This window comes from Macaca nemestrina, chromosome 6, assembly GCF_043159975.1.
Source record: "Macaca nemestrina isolate mMacNem1 chromosome 6, mMacNem.hap1, whole genome shotgun sequence".
Classification (NCBI taxonomy): domain Eukaryota; kingdom Metazoa; phylum Chordata; class Mammalia; order Primates; family Cercopithecidae; genus Macaca; species Macaca nemestrina.
In genome coordinates, this window is record NC_092130.1 from 48783851 (window position 1) to 48803513 (window position 19663).

At 38.7% G+C, this 19663-nt stretch overlaps 2 protein-coding genes across 18 annotated transcripts in view; both read left to right on the forward strand.

Annotated features, from left to right (window-relative positions):
• Positions 1–11280, forward strand: part of LOC105467191 (folliculin interacting protein 1) — a 158939-nt gene extending 147659 nt beyond the window's left edge. For all 3 annotated transcript variants that reach the window (XM_011716665.3, XM_011716668.3, XM_011716666.3), the window contains 3 exons: positions 973–1170; positions 5785–5900; positions 8231–11280. In XM_011716665.3, the coding sequence (XP_011714967.1) occupies positions 973–1170; positions 5785–5900; positions 8231–8309 (393 nt within the window). In that variant the 3' untranslated portion in view covers positions 8310–11280. The remainder of the gene's footprint in view (positions 1–972; positions 1171–5784; positions 5901–8230) is intronic.
• Positions 11281–15223: 3943 nt separating this feature from the next.
• The window catches only part of LOC105467197 (Rap guanine nucleotide exchange factor 6), a 218735-nt gene continuing 214295 nt past the window's right edge, over positions 15224–19663 (forward strand). For 4 of the 15 annotated variants that reach the window (XM_011716681.3, XM_011716684.2, XM_011716682.3 and 1 more), the window contains exon 1: positions 17877–18142. In XM_011716681.3, the coding sequence (XP_011714983.1) occupies positions 18074–18142 (69 nt within the window). In that variant the 5' untranslated portion in view covers positions 17877–18073. Of the gene's footprint in view, positions 15354–16042; positions 16636–16680; positions 17001–17876; positions 18143–19663 lie in introns of those variants that run through there. The other 11 variants (XM_071097793.1, XM_071097801.1, XM_071097802.1 and 8 more) reach the window with 8 other exon arrangements.

Sequence of the window (19663 nt, forward strand, 5' to 3'; positions counted from 1 at the left end):
TGGTTTTTTTGAGATAGTGTCTTACTTAACTTTGACCCACAGTGGAGTGCTGTGGCACAGTTTTAGATCAGTGCAATCTTGAATTCCTGGGTTCAAGCAATCATTCTACCTCAGCCTCCTAAGTAGCTGGGATTACAGGTGCTTGCCACCATTCCTGGCTGATTTTTTAGATTTTTTTGTAGAGATGAGGTCTGGTTATGTTGCTCAGGCTAGTCTCAAACTCTTGGCCTTAAGCAGTCCTCCCACCTCAGGCTCCCAGTGTGCTGGGATTATAGATGTGAGCCACAGCATCTGTCCTGTCCTGTCCTGTTCTATTTTTAAAATGTTTGTTAGGCCAGGTGCAGTGGCTCACGCCTGTAATCCCAACACTTTGGGAGGCCAAGGTGGGCGGATCATAAGGTCAGGAGATCGAGACCATCCTGGCCAACATGGTGAAACCCCGTCTCTACTAAAATACAAAAAATTAGTCAGGCGTGGTGGTGCATGCCTGTAGACCCAGCTACTCAGGAGGCTGAGGCCAGGGAATGACTTGAACCCGTGAGGCGGAGCTTGCAGTGAGCTGAGATCACGCCACTGCATTCCAACCTGGCGACAGCCAGACTGTCTCAAAATAAAATAAAATAAAATGTTTGTCTCTTTCAGGGTAAAAAACATTTTCTTTCAATTGCCTGGCACATAGTTGAGAATACATTTGTCAAATTAATGAATGATCAAAAGACTGTTGAAAGTTAAGTTCTGGACTAAATAATACAAAGTCCTTGTAATGAATACAAAGTATCTATGATGATATCTATAATATGTCTCAGGGTATTTGTTAATGAGTTAATTATTTTCCTTGGTCAAGGAGATATTGAAATATTGAAGTTTAATTTTTTTTTCTGTTTTTGTTTAGTAAACCTTCATTGCTGAATTACCATTATTTTTGGAAATTTCATTTGCTAATCATAAGATGAATTATTCTTTTATTTCCAGCATCCAGTTTTGGATGAACCAATAGCAGAAGCTGTCTGTATTATAGCTGATATGGATAAATGGACTGTTCAAGTGGCCAGTAGCCAGAGACGAGTGACAGATAATAAATTGGGAAAGGAAGTATTGGTTTCCAGTCTTGTTTCCAATCTGCTTCATTCCACACTTCAGCTTTATAAGCATAACTTGTCTCCAAATTTTGTAAGTATGTGTAACGACATTTGCATTACTTTAAGCACTGCTTAAAGCTTTCATCATTGTTTTTCTGAAAAAAAGCTGTTAGGGACTGAATGTGTCATTACTGAACTCATATATTGAAGCCCTAATTCCCAGTGTGACAGTATGTGGAGACAGGGTCTTTGGGAGGTATCTAAGGTAAGATGAGGTCTTGAGGGTGGGGTGCTCATGATGGTATTACTGGCCTAAGAAGATGAGGAAGAGAGAGAAAGCTCTTTCTCTCTCCACCATGTGAGGACACAGTGAGAAAACGACTGTCTGCCAGCAGGAAGAGAGCCCTTACCAGAACCCAACCATGCTTGCACCTTGGTCTTGTATTTCTAGCTTCCAGAACTGTGAGAAAATAAATATCTGGGGTTTTTTGTTTGTTTGAGACAGTGTCTTAATCCCATCACCTGGGCTGGAGCTCAGCAGTGCGATCTTGGCTCCTTGCAGCCTCGACTTCTTGGGCTCAGGTGATCCTCCTGCCTTAGCCTGCTGAGTAGCAGGAACTACAGGCACGTGCTACCACGCCTGACTAATGTTTTGTATTTTTTTAGTAGAGATGGCATTTTGCCCCATTGCCCAGACTGGTCTCAGACTCCTGAGCTCAAGTGTTCCTTCTGCCCCAGCCTCCCAAAGTGCTGAGATTACAGGCATGAGCCACCATACCCAGCTATATATCTGTTTTTTTTTTTTTTTTTATCCACACAGTCTATGATCCTTTGTTATGGCAGCCCAAGCTAAGACAAGGGGATGTGTACATGTCTGTATGTTCTGATTTCAGCAGCCAAAATTTTTGATCATGTGTAGTATAGGCATGCAACATGTCCCAACTTTGTGTAGAATGCCAGTACATTCTGGATCCTCATTGTCATGTCAGGACTTTTACTGATCTCTTTGTAATACTGGTAACCTCTTACTAGTAAAAGACCCCATTTCTAACTTTCAAGGTTCTTTCTTTCACTCATTAGGAGAACTATAACATAGCATAGTTAAAAAGCTCTGTAGTTCAAGATGATAAAGGATATCTATGACAAACCCATAGCCAGCATCACACTAGGTGGTGGAAGACTGAAAATATTTCCCTAAGATTAGGAAAAAGACAATGATACCCACTTTGACTACTTGTGTTCAACATGCTACTGAGAGTTTTAGCCAGAGCAATCAGGCAAGAAAAATACAAAAGACTTCAAAATTGGAAAAGAGGAAATAAAATTATCTCTGTTTGCAGATGACATGATTTTCTCGTACATAGAAAACATAAAGATTCCACAAAAAACTGGTAGAGCTAATAAGCAAATTAAGCAGATTTGCATAATACAAAACACATAAAAATAAGTTGCATTTATATATACTTATTTGAACAATGAACACTCTGAAAAGGAAATTAAGAAAACAATTCCACTTACAATAGCACCAAAAAGAATAAATTACTTAGGAATAAATTTAGGGAGACAAAAGACTCACTTGTACACTATAAGGTACAAAACATTATTGATAGAAATTAAGGACATATGTAAATGAAGGCACTTCCCATGCTCTTGGATTGAAAGAATTAGTATTATTAGGATGCCATTACTATTCAAAGTTATCTACAGATTAAATGTAATCCCTATCAAAATCCAATTGATATTTTTTGCAGAGATAGAAAAACCCATCTTAAAATACATTAAGAATCTCAAGAGACCCCAAAGAGATAAAACAATCTTGAAAAACAACAGTGTTGGTAGATTTCACATTTCTTGATTTGAAAACTTACTACAAAGCTACAGTAATCAAAACATTGTGCTACTGGCATAAGGACAGGCATACAGACCAGTGAAGCAGAATGGAGATCCTAAAAGTTAACCCTCACATGTAAGTTTAATTAATTTTCAACAAAGGTGCCAAGACCATTCAACAGGGAAAGGAGTCTTTTCAACAAAAGATGCTGGGAAAACTGGATAGCCACATGCAAAAGAATTATGCCATATACAGAAATGAACTCCAAATGGATCAAAGATTTAAGAGCTAAAACTATAAAACTTACAAGAAAACCTGGGGGATAATCTTTTTGACATTGGATATGGCAGTGACTTCTTGAATTTGAAACCAAAAGCATAGGTAACAAAAGTAAAAAAATAGATAAATTGGACTTCATCAAATTAAAAACTTTTATTAGCTATCACAGAGTGAAAAGACAACCTATAAAATAGAAAATATTTGCAAATCATATATCGCAAAAGGGATTGATACTCAGAATATATAAATAACTCCTACAACTCAACAGAAAGCAAACAATTGAATTAAAAAATGGCAAAGGTCTTGAATAGACATTTTGCCAAAGAAAATATACAAATGGCCAATAAGCACATGAAAATATGTGCAACATCATTAGGCATTAGGGAAATGCAAATAAAACCACAGTGAGCTGCCATTCAATACCTGTAAGGATGACTATGATAAAAAGAATTCACAACAAATAGTAAGTATTGACCAAGATGTGGCGACCTTGGAACCCTCATGCATTGTTGATGGTAATGTAAAGTGGTGCGGGAGCTGTGGGAAAAGTTTGGCTGTTCCTCAAAAAGTTTAACATTGTATTACCATATGATCTATTAATTCCACTTCTGTGTTTATACTAAAAACAATTAAAACCAGGGATTCAGGCAGTATACTGTTGCTCATAGAAACATTATTCTCAATAGCCAAACATTAGAAATAACCCAAGCGTCCATCAGCAAATGAATGGATAAACAAAATTTGGTATAATACATGTAATGCAATATTTACTCAGCCATGAAAAGGGCTGAAATTCTAATACATGCTACAACATGGATGAACCTCATAAGCATTATGCTAAGCGAAATAAACTAGACACAAAAGGACAAATATTGTATGATTCCACTTATATGAGGTACCACAAATAGGCAGATTCATAGAGACTGAAACTAAAATAGTGGTTACCAGGAGCTGCGGGAAAAAAGAGAATAAGGAGTTATTGTTTAATGAGTACAGAGTTTTTGTTTGAGATGATGAGTACAGAGTTTTTGAGATGATGAAATGTTCTAGAAATGAATGGTGATGATGGTTGCACAACACTGAATGCTCTTAGGACTATGGAATTATATACTGTGAAGTGGTTAATATAGTAAATTATATTACATATTTTATATCTACATATATTTTGCAGTTGAAATTTTCTTATGGCATTATCAGCCTAAAGCATTGTGAAAAAAACATACGCTATAAAACCACAACCATTTGGTTATGTTTTTCCAGTAATAAAGTGGATTTTTATTAGGAGCTTTTAATAGCTGATTTTCATTGGAAAGGAACACTTTGCAAGAATTTAATGTTTAGCGCCTGAAACTTCTGTTTTTTTCCTCAAGTATGTTTAGCATCAATTCACATGATAAATCACCTATTTTAGTAAATTGAACAAGTTAATTGACATTAAACAAAATGTATGTGTTTTAGGTTTTTGTTGTTTTTTTTTTTTAACTTTTGTCGCCCAGGCTGAATTGCAGTAGTAGTCATGGCTCAATGCACCCTCAAAACCCTGGGCTCAAGCAGTCCTCCTGCCTTAACCTCCTGAGTAGCTAAGATGACAGGCACATATCACCATGCTCGGCTAATTCTTTTTTTTTTTTTTTTTTGTATAGACAGAGTCTCACTGTGTTGCCCAGGTTGGTCTCGAACTCCTGCCCTCAGATGATCCTCCTGCTTCCACCTCCCAGAGTGTTGTGATTACAAGTGTGAACCACAATGCCCAGATGTGTTTTAATTTTCAGTCTTTCAGCTTAGAAATTGGGGAACTACATAGCATTCTTTATGAACTTTTGCAAACTGTTTTTTATTCTCCACAGGAGAATACATCCTTTCCTGTGTAAATACATTTGAAAAGTATTAATTTGTAAAAATTTTACATTTATCAAATTTGGAATAAAAACATAGTGAAAGCAGTTTTGGAATGGATAGTAGTGATGGTTGCACAACATTTTGACTGTACTTAGTGCCACTGAAGTATACTTAAAAATGGTTTTGGGGCTGGACACGGTGGCTCACACTTGTAATCCCAGCACTTTGGAGGCTGAGGTGGGTGGATCACCTGAGGTCAGGAGTTTGAGACCAGCCTGGCCAACGTAGTGAAACCCTGTCTCTATTAAAAATACAAAAGAAATTAGCCGGTTGTGGTGTGCATGGCTGTAGTCCCAGCTACTCAGGAGGCTGAGGCAGAAGAATCGCTTGAACCTGGGAGGTGGACGTTACGGTGAGCTGAGAGCATGCCATTGCACTCAAGCCTGGGTGACAGAGCGAGACTCTGTCTCAAAAACAAAAAACAAACAACAATGGTTAAAAGGGCAAATTGTATGTGTATTTTTAGCACAGTTAAAAAAAAAATTGATGCTGTAGAAGGTAATTTTTGATATGAGCTAGAAAAAGGTTCACTTCCCTCTTTAGCTAAAACTACATACTTTAAAAATGTGCTCCAAATTTTAGTTCATGTTGAAATAAATAAACAGAATTGTCAAAAACATTATGTTTTGGAGTTTGCCATGACTGAGAGTTGCAAACTGTTTTCTGACCTGGTTCTTGGTTCCTCCCTAACTACAGTGTGTAATGCATCTTGAAGACCGGTTGCAGGAGCTATACTTCAAAAGTAAAATGCTGTCTGAATACCTGAGGGGGCAGATGCGTGTTCATGTCAAGGAGCTGGGAGTGGTTCTGGGGTATGTTAATCGTTTCTTTTCTGGCTTTGCTTTCATTGCTCTGTCATCATGCAAGGAATGTTCCTCAGAATTGCCCTTTCTTCTTTTATGTATCTTCTCCTATTAGAAGCTGGAGGCTGTTATCATTTAGGTTGCCCTGTACCATATAATAACCTGAAAGGCATTATCCTTTGTGCCATTATATACAATCGGTTGAGAATATAATCAGAATGAATTAAAATCTGAATTTTTTTCTGAGAAAAATAAGTACATACTCATTTTTATTTATTAAATATGTTGCAAACTCATTTTTCCAAGTATCTGCCCTGCCTTCTAAATGAGCTGATTGAGGTAACAGAAGTCTGAGGATGGTAATACGTTATCCATATATTACTCCTTCCTCCCCATTAACTATATATTATGTCTGTCTACTCTGCATTATTCTCTGGTAGAAAACAGTTATCAAAAATGCTTACTGAAGGAGGAATGGGAAGTTGGTGGGGGAGCATAGTGTGGCCCTATTTCATTATGTTCTGTGGTCACTTTTCTTGGGTTCTCTGGCCACTTTAGGTGGGTTCATATGAATCATTTCTTGAAATGCCATTAAAGAAAGCAAAACAAGCTAGAACTTTTATCTAATTTTGCTTTTATGATGGGGAAAAGAAACCAGTATCACTGAGAACCTACTGTATGTCAGAAACCAAATTAAATTTTTTTACTAGTGTTATTTCTTAATTCTTGTTATCATCCTGCAGTGTGTAGGCAATGTTATCCAGGTTGGAAACAGATGATTCTGTAAGTTAACATGCCAGATGTCACACACACTGGACTAATTAGGGATTTGAATGACTCTATATCTTTTTTCCTTTAGACCCTATTTATATTCTGTAGTACCACACTGTTGGTCCAGTCCTGATGATTTTGACTTGAGTTATACAGAGAGAATTGTTCTCCAGTATTTGGAAAATCAATTAACAGGATATAATGTTGTTTTTCTGGGGAGTAAGGTGTGTGTTTAATGCCTTTATGTAAAAATATTTAAGACAAGTTTTAAAAAGTAACATACATATAACCAAAATTTACAGTGCATTTTGACATACAATGAAAAGTGTCATTGTCTTCTTTCCCCAACTTCCAACCCCTACTCAAACACTGTTAACAGATTGTTTTATAGAATTTTTAAATGAATATTATTTAAAAATCTAACGACTTATACTCTTGTGTCCTTGTACAACTTTCCTTTTCCTATATCTTGAATGTTCATATAAGCACATAATAATCTCATTCTTCCTAATGGCTGTCTAGCATTCCATTAATGTTGGAATTTAGATTATTTTTAGTTTTTTGCTACTATAAACCAATGCTAGACTGAATATAAATCTCTGACATTTGTAGGATAAATTCCTTGAAATAGAATTTTTGGTTAAAGGGCCTGTATTGATAGATAGTTTGATAGATTATACTGAATACTCTCCAGAAAGTTTCAATATGAATTCCCACAAACAGTAAGAGGCGCTATTCTCACTACTGGCTGTAACCAAATTTGATCTTTGCCAAGCTACTAGCTAAAAAATGGCATCTGATTTTATTCACGTTTCTCTAACCATGAGGGAGTCTGATTAATATTTTCTATGTTGATTGGCTATTTTTCTTTTCCTGTAAATTTGTGGTAGGATGTATTTTGAAGTAGCTCCCATTACTTCCAATACATCTTATTATAGAAACATCTGAATCTAAAACAATCTGGGTACACACTATTACTGTTTTTTTTTTGTTTTGTTTTGTTTTGTTTTTTGAGACAGGATCTTGCTCTGTTGCCGTGCTGTTGGTACATGGTTGACTTCAGCCTCAACCTCCCGGGCTCAAGAGATCCTTCTGCCTCAGCTTCCAGAGTAGCTGGTACCATGGGCACACACCACCATGCCCAGCTGGTTTTTAAAATTTTTTCATGGAGATAGGGTCTCAATATCTTGCCATTATCTTGCTTAAGTTGGTCTTGAACTCCTGGGCTTAGCAATCCTCCCACTTAGGCCTCCCAAAGTGTTGGGATTACAGGCATGAGTCACCGCACCCAGCTGTTATTACACTAGATTGTAGTTGTTAGTTATTGTGCCTTGCCCAAATTCATGTTCCATCAGCATGTCATTGAGACACTTTCCTACATTTACGACGACGTTACTCATATCTGTAGTTCTGTGATTTATTTACTGAAAATTTTTCATTTTGGCCAGAGTGGCCTAGCTTCTTAACTGTTGAGGTATAGTGACCTTACAGGTGGTGGTTATTGCCTGTAGAGTTCATGTCCTCGGTACAGAAAATCAAAACTGAATTTTTTTTCCCCTTTATTTCAGGATTGAATCCAGTGATCTTCCACTTCTGGCTGCTGTAGCAAGCACTCACTCTCCATATGTTGCACAGATACTCCTTTAATATACCTAAAGATTGTTAGAAATTGGTGGGAAAATAAGTAGAAACCAAGGAAGCAGACACAACATGCATTTATGGAGATTCTTTTTCCCTCTTAGACTTCCATCTGAATGAGTCAGTCACCAGGGTATCCTGCGTAGCATTGTGTATTCTGTGTATGTCAGATGGCTTTTTCTTTTTGACTGGACTTTTGGGTGGTGGTAGATTTTTAAACAAATGAAATTAAAGCAACAATAATTTTGAAGCATTTGAAAAAGCCAAAGTGTATGGTAGAAATTTCTACAAAATGAATATTATCAAGAGTTTCATGTGATCACTGCAGTGTTGTCACAACTCATAAATAGCAACAATGTCTCATGATTTAATGGCTCAGAAATAGCTATTTCATTAGTTTTTAATTTTTAATTTCTAAGGTACAGAGATCTATAAAACCTTGATTATTTGTTAGTTTTGCAATTCAAAACAGCTAATTTCTGGTTATTTCTCAAAATAAGTATTTTAAACAACCTATTAATTATAACAAACTCAGAATAATTGAGTGTAAATGTGTTATGTTATCCACCCAAGTGTACATATGTACCTATTTTTTTTAAAAAGCAGAGGTAGAAATACAAGATTGGTAAACATGCCTTTAAAAAATATATATTTTCAACTAGTATTGTCTATAATGCTGAAATGTTACTTATGGGTGATTTTTCTGTTTCACGCACTCTAAAATATAAGTAAAGCCAACCTTTTTTTTTTAAGGCTGAGATTCCCAAAATGAGAATACTACTTTATATCATTTGTTTGTAAGTATGAGCTATTCTTACAAATATTAATATTTGCATATTCACTAATTTAACATAAATGAAAATTAGAATTAAAAATTGCACCAAAGCATTGGCAAAAACAATACTATATTCTTTAAAAGTGCTCAGGTAGCCAAGGCCCTTGCTTTTGGTATCAGCCCTCATGAACCCATAGGAGCTGAATATTTGTTTCACTGCTTAATAATACTCAATTTACACTAATAGAACTCATAACTCTTAAAATTATTCTTTTTTTTTCTAAGAGCCCCTCCCTTCCAAAAGCGCATTTTTTTTCAAAGATTTTCACTTCTCAATTGTTGCCTTTGTACATACTATAGAATGTTGCTTGTAAGAAAGGCTAATACGGAACCAAACTCTTGTAAGTAATGTAAATAGAAAGGTGGGTGGATAAAGTTTTCAATACTCTCTACTACCTCAGTTTACTTGAATACTACATTATAGTTTATAGCTTATCTGGTCTAAGAGACTTTTAATGCTAGTAGTAGAGTTGGTTTCTGCTTTCATTGACTATTTTCATCATAATTTCATCATTGATTAAAAAAAGAAAACCACTTGTTCAGTTATTAAATATATTTACTATATAACACATCCATTCTTGCTGTTTAAATTTTCAATAGATAATGGAAAGTTGTCTTTGACCTTGAATTTACAGCATTGGGTCACATTTTGCCTTGCTCTGTATGTATTCAAGAGACCTCCAACTAGACAAAGAAGAAATGGTTGTTTTAATGGAATGTAAACCTGAAATTGGTGGGTCTGCAATCTGTTTGGCCCATGACCTTTTACCTAGTCCCAGTTATTACCTGAGTCTCCCATGGATGACTCGCTGCCAAGGAGTGTTTGTGGATATATTTTCTTTGGCTTAATTTTCTTATTCTGTACATTAGCAAAATTATCCAGTTGTCTAATTTTGGAATTCTATGAGTCAATCCTTTTGGCAGAATTCAGAATATTAAAAAGTTCATACATTTGCGGGTCATTGTACCTTTTTTTTTTTTTTTGAGACGGAGTTTCACTCTTGTTGCCCAAGCTGGAGGGCAACGGTGCGATCTCAGCTCACTACAACCTCTGCCTTCCAGGTTCGAGTGATTCTCCTGCCTCAGCCTCCCAAGTAGCTGGGATTATAAGTGTGTGCCACCACGCCCAGCTAATTTTGTATTTTTAGTAGAGATGAGATTTCACCATGTTGGTCAGGCTGGTCTTGAACTCCCGATCTCAAGTGATCCACCTGCCTCGACCTCCCAAAGTACTGGGATTACAGGTGTGAGCCACTGTGCCCAGCCTTGTACATTATTATTTTTTATTGTAGCTCTATGTAGCAGTTGGATAATGTCTGGGTGTTTCCTTAACCATCAAACTATTCTTTATTTAAAATGTTTAATAACTATTTAGAAATTCTAGTCCTCAATAAGTGGGTGGCTCATGCTACTGTTGTTCATAAAGCTAAGCTTTGCTGGGAAGGAAATGACCTATAGTTTCTTAAAGAATCATTAATCCTTATAGGATTCGTGAGTTACTGTTTTTTTCCTCCCCCTCCCTCCCATTCCTGAGTTTTATAATCTAATCCCTCTATAATTTCTATTACCTTCATCATAGTCATTCTTTCCTTACGCAAAGCCCAAGGAATGAGCTGCTGCTACTTTGAAGTGTGGTCATTATGATGAATGTGAAAAGAGTTTTGGCTTGTTGGAAATAATTTTTACAAGTTATGGTACAGACAGTTGTTACATATCAAAAAAAAAACCCTGTTTATTGAAACAGGAAATAAAAAAGGGATCTTTTACATTATAGAATTAAAACTAATTTTTTCTTGTATATAAACTAATTGGTTTGATTTTAAATATTTCTGGCTTTTATTAATATGTCTTAATTTTGAGTTTGAAAATGTTAAGTGCAATAAAAACATACTAGTACAGATTTTGTTTTGTTCCAATTGGCATACTCTGGGGATGATCACTTAAAAAAACAGATTTTACATAATGCCTACTTCTGGTAGATGTCTTATGAGATTGTTTGCTTTTTCTAAGTTACTTAGATGTTGGATATGTAAAATGTACATAGTTGTTTCTTGTTCTGTATACATTTCTCAAATGTACACTTGTATTATAATAACTTCCCAGTTCTAGGGGATATTTGTGCAATAAATACACATGTCAATTTGATGGATGGTGTTGGTCTTTCTTTCATATATTAAGGTATATGTAACATTATGGACTGATGTCAGACCACCTAGATTCTTGTCCAAAGTTTGACACTTCTAAGGATGTGACCTTTCCCCATTGGTATTTCCATATTGGTAATTTAATAGAATCTACCTCATGAGGTGGTTGTGAGAATCAAATGAAATAATGAATGTTAAGGATTTAGCTCAGTGCTGGCATACTCCAAATGCTAAATAATTTTTGGCTGCTACTTTTACCAGATAATCTGTCCAGCCTTCCTCCTGTGCCCCCCCCGCCCCCACCTACTGTTGTGAGAATTTTTGACATATGTTCTTATGAATAAAAACATAGTAACAGAAAATATAAGAGTATCTTCTTACAGTGACAAATTGAAAAGTTCTTTAAATGCTTTTATGAAAGCAAACAACCCAACAATCTAAAACCTAGAAGTTATGTAATGTTAAGAAAATAGCGTGGCCGGGCGCGGTGGCTCAAGCCTGTAATCCCAGCACTTTGGGAGGCCGAGACGGGCGGATCACGAGGTCAGGAGATCGAGACCATCCTGGCTAACACCGTGAAACCCCGTCTCTACTAAAAATACAAAAAACTAGCCGGGCGAGGTGGCGGGCGCCTGTAGTCCCAGCTACTCCGGAGGCTGAGGCAGGAGAATGGCGTAAACCCGGGAGGCGGAGCTTGCAGTGAGCTGAGATCCGGCCACTGCACTCCAGCCCGGGCTGCAGAGCAAGACTCCGTCTCAAAAAAAAAAAAAAAAAAAAAAAAAAAAAAAAAAAAGAAAATAGCATTCAATACAGGCCAGGTGCGGTGGCTGATGCCTGTAATCCCAGCACTTTGGGAGGCTGAGGTGGGCAGATCACCTAAGGTGAGGAGTTTGAGACCAGCCTGACAAACCTGGTGAAACCCCATCTCTACTAAAAATACAAAAATTAACCTGGCATGGTGGCAGACACCTGTAATCCCAGCTACCCCGGAGGCTGAGGCAGGAGAGTTGCTTCTTTCATGCCTCAGCCTCTAGAGGTTGCAGTGAGCTGAGATCGTGCCACTGCATTCCAGCCTGGGCAACAAGAGCAAAACTCTGTCTCAAATAAAAGAACATTGTATTCAATACAAATTACTATACTTTACAAAAAATTGGCTGATTAGTTTGGGTTTTAATCCTCTTCGTTCACTGATTTACAAGTAACTGAGCAAGTCTATTGTCTTCATCTGTATTGTAGGGAAGTCAGCTTTGTGCTTGCTCTATAGCAGTGACTTATCAGTGAGTAGGCTTATTGGTAAGCTGTCTTGCTCAGGCTAGGTTGATCTGGGCAGAGTTAGTCCTGGGGGCGGGACTAGACCAGGGGCTTTTTGATGTACCTGTTTTCATATAATATTACATATTATCACTCTTACATTTAACCAAAGAGAATAAGTGAACTGTTTCAAAGCAGAGAAGTCTCAAGTATTTGGGAAAGAGCTGTCAGCTATTTTAAAGGTTTAAAACTGGTAACATTTGTGAGAAGATTTTTGCTAATGAGAAAAGGAAATACAGAGACTTTAATGTGATTTTCTGAACTCACAGTCTTTCCTGTGTGTTCATCTTGTCTCTCAGACCAGAATGTTTTCTCAACTACTATGTGGTGACAGCTGTATCGTAAAGATATCCGGGATTTCTTCATTTGTCTTTGCCAATATGAAAGGTGGGGTAGGGTGGCAAGTAGGACCAAACCTGAGCTGAAGGTGCAAGGTGGGGCTGGAAAATTGTAGCTGTGAGTGGGAACAGCTTAGGCAGATAGAAATGGGGGACATAGAGGAGTATAGTGCTTCCTGTTTTTATTCCATACTGCATGCTGGGCTTTGCCCTGTTTGCTCTAAATTTAAGATTAGTTGAGACTTCCCCTTCCTGCCCTCCCCCGCCCCCAACCCCCCGCCAAAAATACAAGCAGTCCAGAACAGAATATGTTCCCACCCATTATTTGTCAGGAGAACTTTAGTGTCCTTTGGTCTTAAAGCATGTGCTCAGTTACCCTCTCTCTTCCAATACTCAGGTGACTAGTTCTCCTTATCTTTCTTTTAACACTAACTTTGTTTCTGGTGAACCTGAATCTAGACTGATCCCTTCATCAGATTGCAGACACCTCTATCTGGGTTAAACAGTCTTCTTAAACATCCCACAAATAAACCTGCATTTTCCTCTAAGGAGAGTATTAAGTTAAAGAGGCTTGAGCTTCCTTCCTTTTCAAGTGGCTATCTTAATCAGGACAATCCTTATATTTACCTCAGTGCACAAATTCAAATAATGATAAACGCAGTATTGCTTTCCTACATTGTCTCAAGGGGAAGGACGAAACTGTTGATAAATATGTAAGTACAGGGAAGGTATTATTTTCATAAGAATCTTGTGATACCATTCTTGGGCATATTTGGTCTAGCACTCACAAGTCAATGTCCTTTAGTATGGTACAATGGCTGGGGTTAAAAATGGATCAGACTAGTTTAGAATCACAGTTATTATAGTTTAAAAGTGGTTCTCAAACTTGGTTGCATATTGGAAGCACCTGGGGTAGCTTTTGAAAAATAAGAGTTCCTAGACCCCCACTCCCAGAGATTCTGATTCAATAACAACTGACCTGGATTTGAGTCAGTAAAAGCTCTTATTTGTCCGTAGTAGTGACTCAATCTCTAGCATACTCCAAATCTCAATTCGTTACTTCATTTCAGGTACTGTTACAACCAGAGCTCTTTACCCCGTTTTTGTTGGTTTGCAGTTATTCTGGAAAGATGGATATATGATTACATCTATTTATTGAGCATTCAGTTTTGCAATGCAACAGCTATGTAACCAGAGATGATCTTTGTCACTGGAGAGCAATCAAGTACCTCTCTTCAAAAAAAAAAAAAAAAAAAAAATATATATATATATATATATATATTTCACTCTTGAGCAGGTTCATGATATTCAAGTACCTCTCTTTCTAATAGCAAAATGCCCTCTTAATAAGTTAGTCCTTAGTTCTCTTTGGTCATTCAGCAAATATTTATTCAACACCTATTATGTGCTAGGCATAGGTTTGGATACTAGGGATATGCCAGTAAATAATACATTATTTCTGTTTTCATAGAGTTTACATATTTTCCTTTTTGTGGAGAGGATAGACCAAAAAAATTATATATACATGTTACTCATATGTAATGTGCTGTCAGGTAGTAGTAAGTAAACATAAATAGTTAAGCCAATTAAAAAGTCCTTATTTTCCCACAATTTAATAAATTACTTGCATTCAGACCATTATATTTTTCTTTCAGATACAAGTTAATGCTGGTGAATCTTGTCCTGGAGGTTGCCTTCTGTCTGAAAATAGCTATTAGAACTTCACTGTCTCTCCTCACTTTTCTCTGTATATAACAATATAATACAAGATAGTAAAGGACAAGATAGATTTTGAAAATGTATACTTAAATTTAGTTACGGATAGTCACCATGTATATTAATGTAGTTTTTACTACTGCTGTCTAATGACAAACCCCAATTATTTTTGCATACTTTCTCTTGTGAAATATATACAGAAAACAGAGTAAATATATACTCATATAACCATCACTAAGGTCAATAAGTAGATCATTTTCAGCAGTCCAGAAGCCCCCTCCTCCATGTGCCCTATCCTGACCATAATTCTCTACCATCTCACTTTCATAACTACCACTCTGACTTCATTTCCTTGTTTTCTCTTTATTATTTTACCTCTGTATATGCATCCCTGAAAGACCTAGTTTTGCTTATGTTTAAACTCTGTGTGTGTAATTATACTCTGTATTTTGTTTTGCTTTTTTTCTCTCAACATTATGTTGGAGAATCATCACTATGTGCTATGTAGCTATGTGCCATTGTAGATGAATATTTTACAATTTATCCCTTCTAGTATTGATGGATATTTGGGTTATTTCCAGTTTTTGGCTTCTATGAATAATGAACATTTTTCTCCATCTTTTCTGTTAATAGGGCAGGGGTCCCCAGTCCCCAGGCTGAAGACTGGTACTGGTCCATGGCCTGTTAGGAAGCAGCCACACAGCAGGAGGTAAGCAAGCATAACTGCCTGAGCTCCACCTGTCAGATCATCAGGGGCATTAGATTCTCTAGGAGCAGGAACCCTATCATGAACTGCACATGTGAGGGTTCTAGGCTGCATGCTCCTTATGAGAATCTAATGCCTGATGATCTGAGTTGGAACAGTTCCATACTGAAACCCTCCCCCAACCCCCACAGAAAGTTTGTCTTTCACAAAACCAGTCCCTGGTGCCGTAAAACGTTGGGGACTGCTGCTATAGGGCATATATCAAGGAAAGGACTTGCTGTCATAAGGTGTGTTATGTTTCAGCTTTATTACTTTTTTTTGCCAAAAGTGACTTCCCAACTTGCACTTAACCAGCAGTTTGAGAGAGTTCCTCTTGCTCCACATCCTCACAAATACTTAAATGTGTTTTGGGATTGTTATAAGTGAAAAAAAACTATACTAAAAAAATCTACTCAATTATTCAAAGTTGAATTTCTACTTTAGAGGAATTACTTCCCAGGCCGGGAGCAGGGACTCACGCCTATAATCCCAGCACTTTGGGAGGCCAAATTGAGTGGATCATTTGAGATCAGGAGTTCAAGACCAGCCTGGCCAACATGGTTAAAATGGGTGAAACACCGTTTCTACTAAAAATACAAAAATTAGCCGGGTGTGGTGGCGGGCGTCTGGAATCCCAGCTACTCGGGAGGCTGAGGCAGGAGAATCCCTTGAACTCCCAAGTAGTTCAAGGGACGTTGCAGTGGGCTGAGGTCACGCCATTGCCCTCCAGCCTGGGCAACAAGAGCAAAACTCTGTCTCAAAAAAAAAAAAAATCACTTCCCAGAGGCGAAATCATGGAAATAATAAAGAGTGCTTAGATTGTGCAGGCAACATACTAAGTGCTTCATGTGAAATTTCTCACGTAATCTTAAGAAAATTCTGAAACAACAGGTCCTTTACTATATTCCCATTTAACATAGGAAAATTAAGATGTTAAATAACTTCAAGTTACTTAACTAGAAGAGGTCTAATATTAGAGACACAAATTCTAGGTCTATTTGCCCCTAAAGTTCAAGTTCGTGGTGATCATGCTTTATAGTTCCTTTTACCCTCTTTCAAAATATTGATGTGACTCTGAAAAATGATCCTTGAAGAACGGAAGGGATAACTTTTGTTTGTGATCCTAGGCAGACCTTTGAGAGGTTATATTTGTACCAAAAATGATGAGGAAAACAGATCGTCTGCAACATCCTGTGATTTTTCCACGATTACTTTATTTCTACAATGGCTATGCCACACTTCCCTGGTAAGGTTTTTGCTCTATACCTGAAAAACAGAAATGCTAATAGTATGTTGTAAACTCCCAGTTTGGGCAAGCCCCAGGACCAACAGAAAACAGCCCTTAAGTCATTGCGGGTCCCAGAAACGGTGTTGAACTCTCATTGCTTTCAAATATACTTTTAACTCTTATTATGTCATTAAAATTACTGTGAATCGGTCATTAGTTGGAAAGCATCTCATAATCATAAATCACCCTGTTTAGTGAACTATGCTAACTGCTGTGAGAAATACCAAGGTGTACCTAGATGTGGTTACAGCCATCAAGGAGCTTAAAATTCAGTGGAAAGGTGGTGTCGCCAAAGTTAGTTACCTACGAACTTACGAGAAAGGGTAAGGAGTATCCCAGAACGGTGGATTCTGAAATTGTCAGTGAGCTTATTGTTGAAACAGCCTCAGCAGCTCTCTGGCTGCTCCTAAGAGAGTTCTGTTTTTCTTACCAAGGGACCAGTGAAACAAAATTGGCTTTATTCGGTCTGTTGGGAAGCAGACTAGAATGTAAAAAGTATTGCAAAAGTTGCCACTCGAGTCCCAACACTAAACCCAGTTGCCTGAGGGAGGGTTGCCCCGGGCATTTAGTTACATGAACGCAGTCTAAATCCAGTTTTTTGACTCAAAGGTAATCGTGAGCTGGCCGCGGCACCGGCTGCCCATCCTGGCCATGAAAGTTTGCTTTCTCTGCCCTGGTCTCATGACGTCCGTTTCGAATAGATCAAGCACTTCTCTGTGGGCAGCTTTCACAAGAGATTTCGTTTTATTTAAAGAGAGATGGGGTGTGCGTGGACTTCCTTCTTTGCCGAATGGCGGCTTCTACTTCCGCATATTCAAAGTCGGCAGTAGAAGTTGCAGAGGGGAGCGCAAACCCGGACTTGGCCACGCCCTGGGCTTCCGGATTTGGGCACAACAGTTCTCTCCACTCAGAACGCCTCCCCACGGTTCTGCCCCAAACTGCTATTTTTGCTTAGGCCCTGAGCGCGTTTCCGGTCTCTCCAGCGGATGGAGAAGCCGGAACCTCAACGCCAAGGCCGATCCCGTGACGGATTTAGGTGAGGTCTCGCGAGGTGTCTTTAAATCTCACGACGACAGCAGGAAACCACTTACCCGCACCGCCCCAATTCTAACGTCACAGTGGAGTCACTCCCTTGGGCGTTCCCTAGCGTGCGCGTGCGTGCTGCGCATGCGCACTTACTCTCCCCCGCCCCCGCCAGGGCTTGTCTCCGGCCAGTCGCGCGTGGGTAGAGGCCCTAGGCGGGCGTTGCGAAGGGTTGTTTGCTTGAGTTTGGACCTTGTTACGGCGCGAAGTTCCCTCCTTGGGGCGGGGGAAAGGTACCGCACCCGCTACCTAGGGTGAATGAACTGTGGCGTGGGCTGCTAAGGGTAGGCTGCAGAGTACCCAGGCCGTGGCCATGAACTCACCCGTGGATCCTGGCGCTAGGCAGGCGTTGAGGAAGAAGCCGCCCGAGCGGACTCCAGAGGTGAGGCTGGTCGACCCTTATGTGCGTCCCACAGTCCAATAGACAGCATCCCCCTGTCTGTCCGAAACCCGCGGCGACTGCCCTCTTGCCAGAGTCTCGCACCTGCTACTGGGAATCTCTTCTCTTGAGTCTCTGCCCTGACCCGGTCCTTGTCGCCAGCAGGGTGCCAACCGCCCTTCCTGCCCGTGATGCGGTCTTAACCCGCGTACCCATCCCTTGCCGGGAACTTCTCAGTGTCGTTAAGAAAGCACCATTACTAAGTCGTATTTTCTGAGTTGAGTAATAACGAGTTTCGGAGTTAGATGCCCATTCGTTTAAGTAGACTATGAAAAACGAGATGAAAATTGTAAGGGAAGTATCTCAGCCATGTAATTTAGAAATAGTTTTTCTTTAAAGGTCCCTGAAATATTGTACGGTTGCCTAAAAAAAGAGAAAGTTTTCAAAATTAGTTTAAAGGTTTGCATCCAGTCAAATGGTAAATTCTGTAGTAGATGATGCATGTTTAAAGAACACCGCTGTAGGTACTTTTTCAGACTGTCACTGGGAAATTTTACAGTATTTTGTGCTTGGATCCAAAATTTGCTGTGTCGAGTTAACAGTTATGGTGTCAGCTCAAAAGATTTTCATTCGACCTGAAGGCTTGTTTTCTGGCATGTAACTAAAACCTGTTAGCTTTGCTTATCCCGGTAGAATGCTAAGGTTTTGGGGAAGGTTTTCCTTGATTTGGAGAAGTTTCTATGACAAGTGGGACATATTTTCTAAACAAAACACTAACAACAATGTGAGTGGATTGTTGGATTGTCTTGTTTAAAGTTGCAGTAAATGAAATGCTTTGGTTACTTCTTCCTAAGTCACTGTGGAGTTTTTCAGGTATATAGTGTTTTGCATACTGAGTCTTAGTAACGTTGGGCTGACCTTTTGGGTCGTGACAATTATTCAGGCCATAACGGATGCCATGATAGGTCAAATTATGTTATTGAAGATCCTGATGTTTACATAGGAATAGCACAAATTCTACCACTTTCCAGAGTTCTCTTTTTGAGATATACATTTATAATTCGATGAGTTTTTGTTTCCTTATGCTGATTCTTGAAGTCAATGTGAGCTAATTGAAAGTATGAATTTGAGTAGGCAAGTTCTCTTACAGCTTTTATAGCCTTGGAAAGTATTATACAAGGCTTACGATGTGTAATGTAGGTTTTAATTTAATTTAATTTTTTATTTGAGACAGTCTCACGCTGTCACCCAGGCTGGCATGTAGTGGCGCGATCTTGGCTCACTACAACCTTTGCCTCCCTGGTTCCAGCGATTCTTCTGCCTCAGACTCCGGAATAGCTGGCATTACAGGCAGGCGCCACCACGCCTGGCTAATTTTTTGTATTTTTAGTAGAGACGGGGTTGCACTATGTTGCCCATGCTGGTCTCGAACTCCGATCTCAAGTTATCTGCCCGCGTTGGCCTCCCAAAGTGCTGAGATTACAAGTGTGAGCCACAGTTGCCCGGCTGCTTTTAATTTTAAAC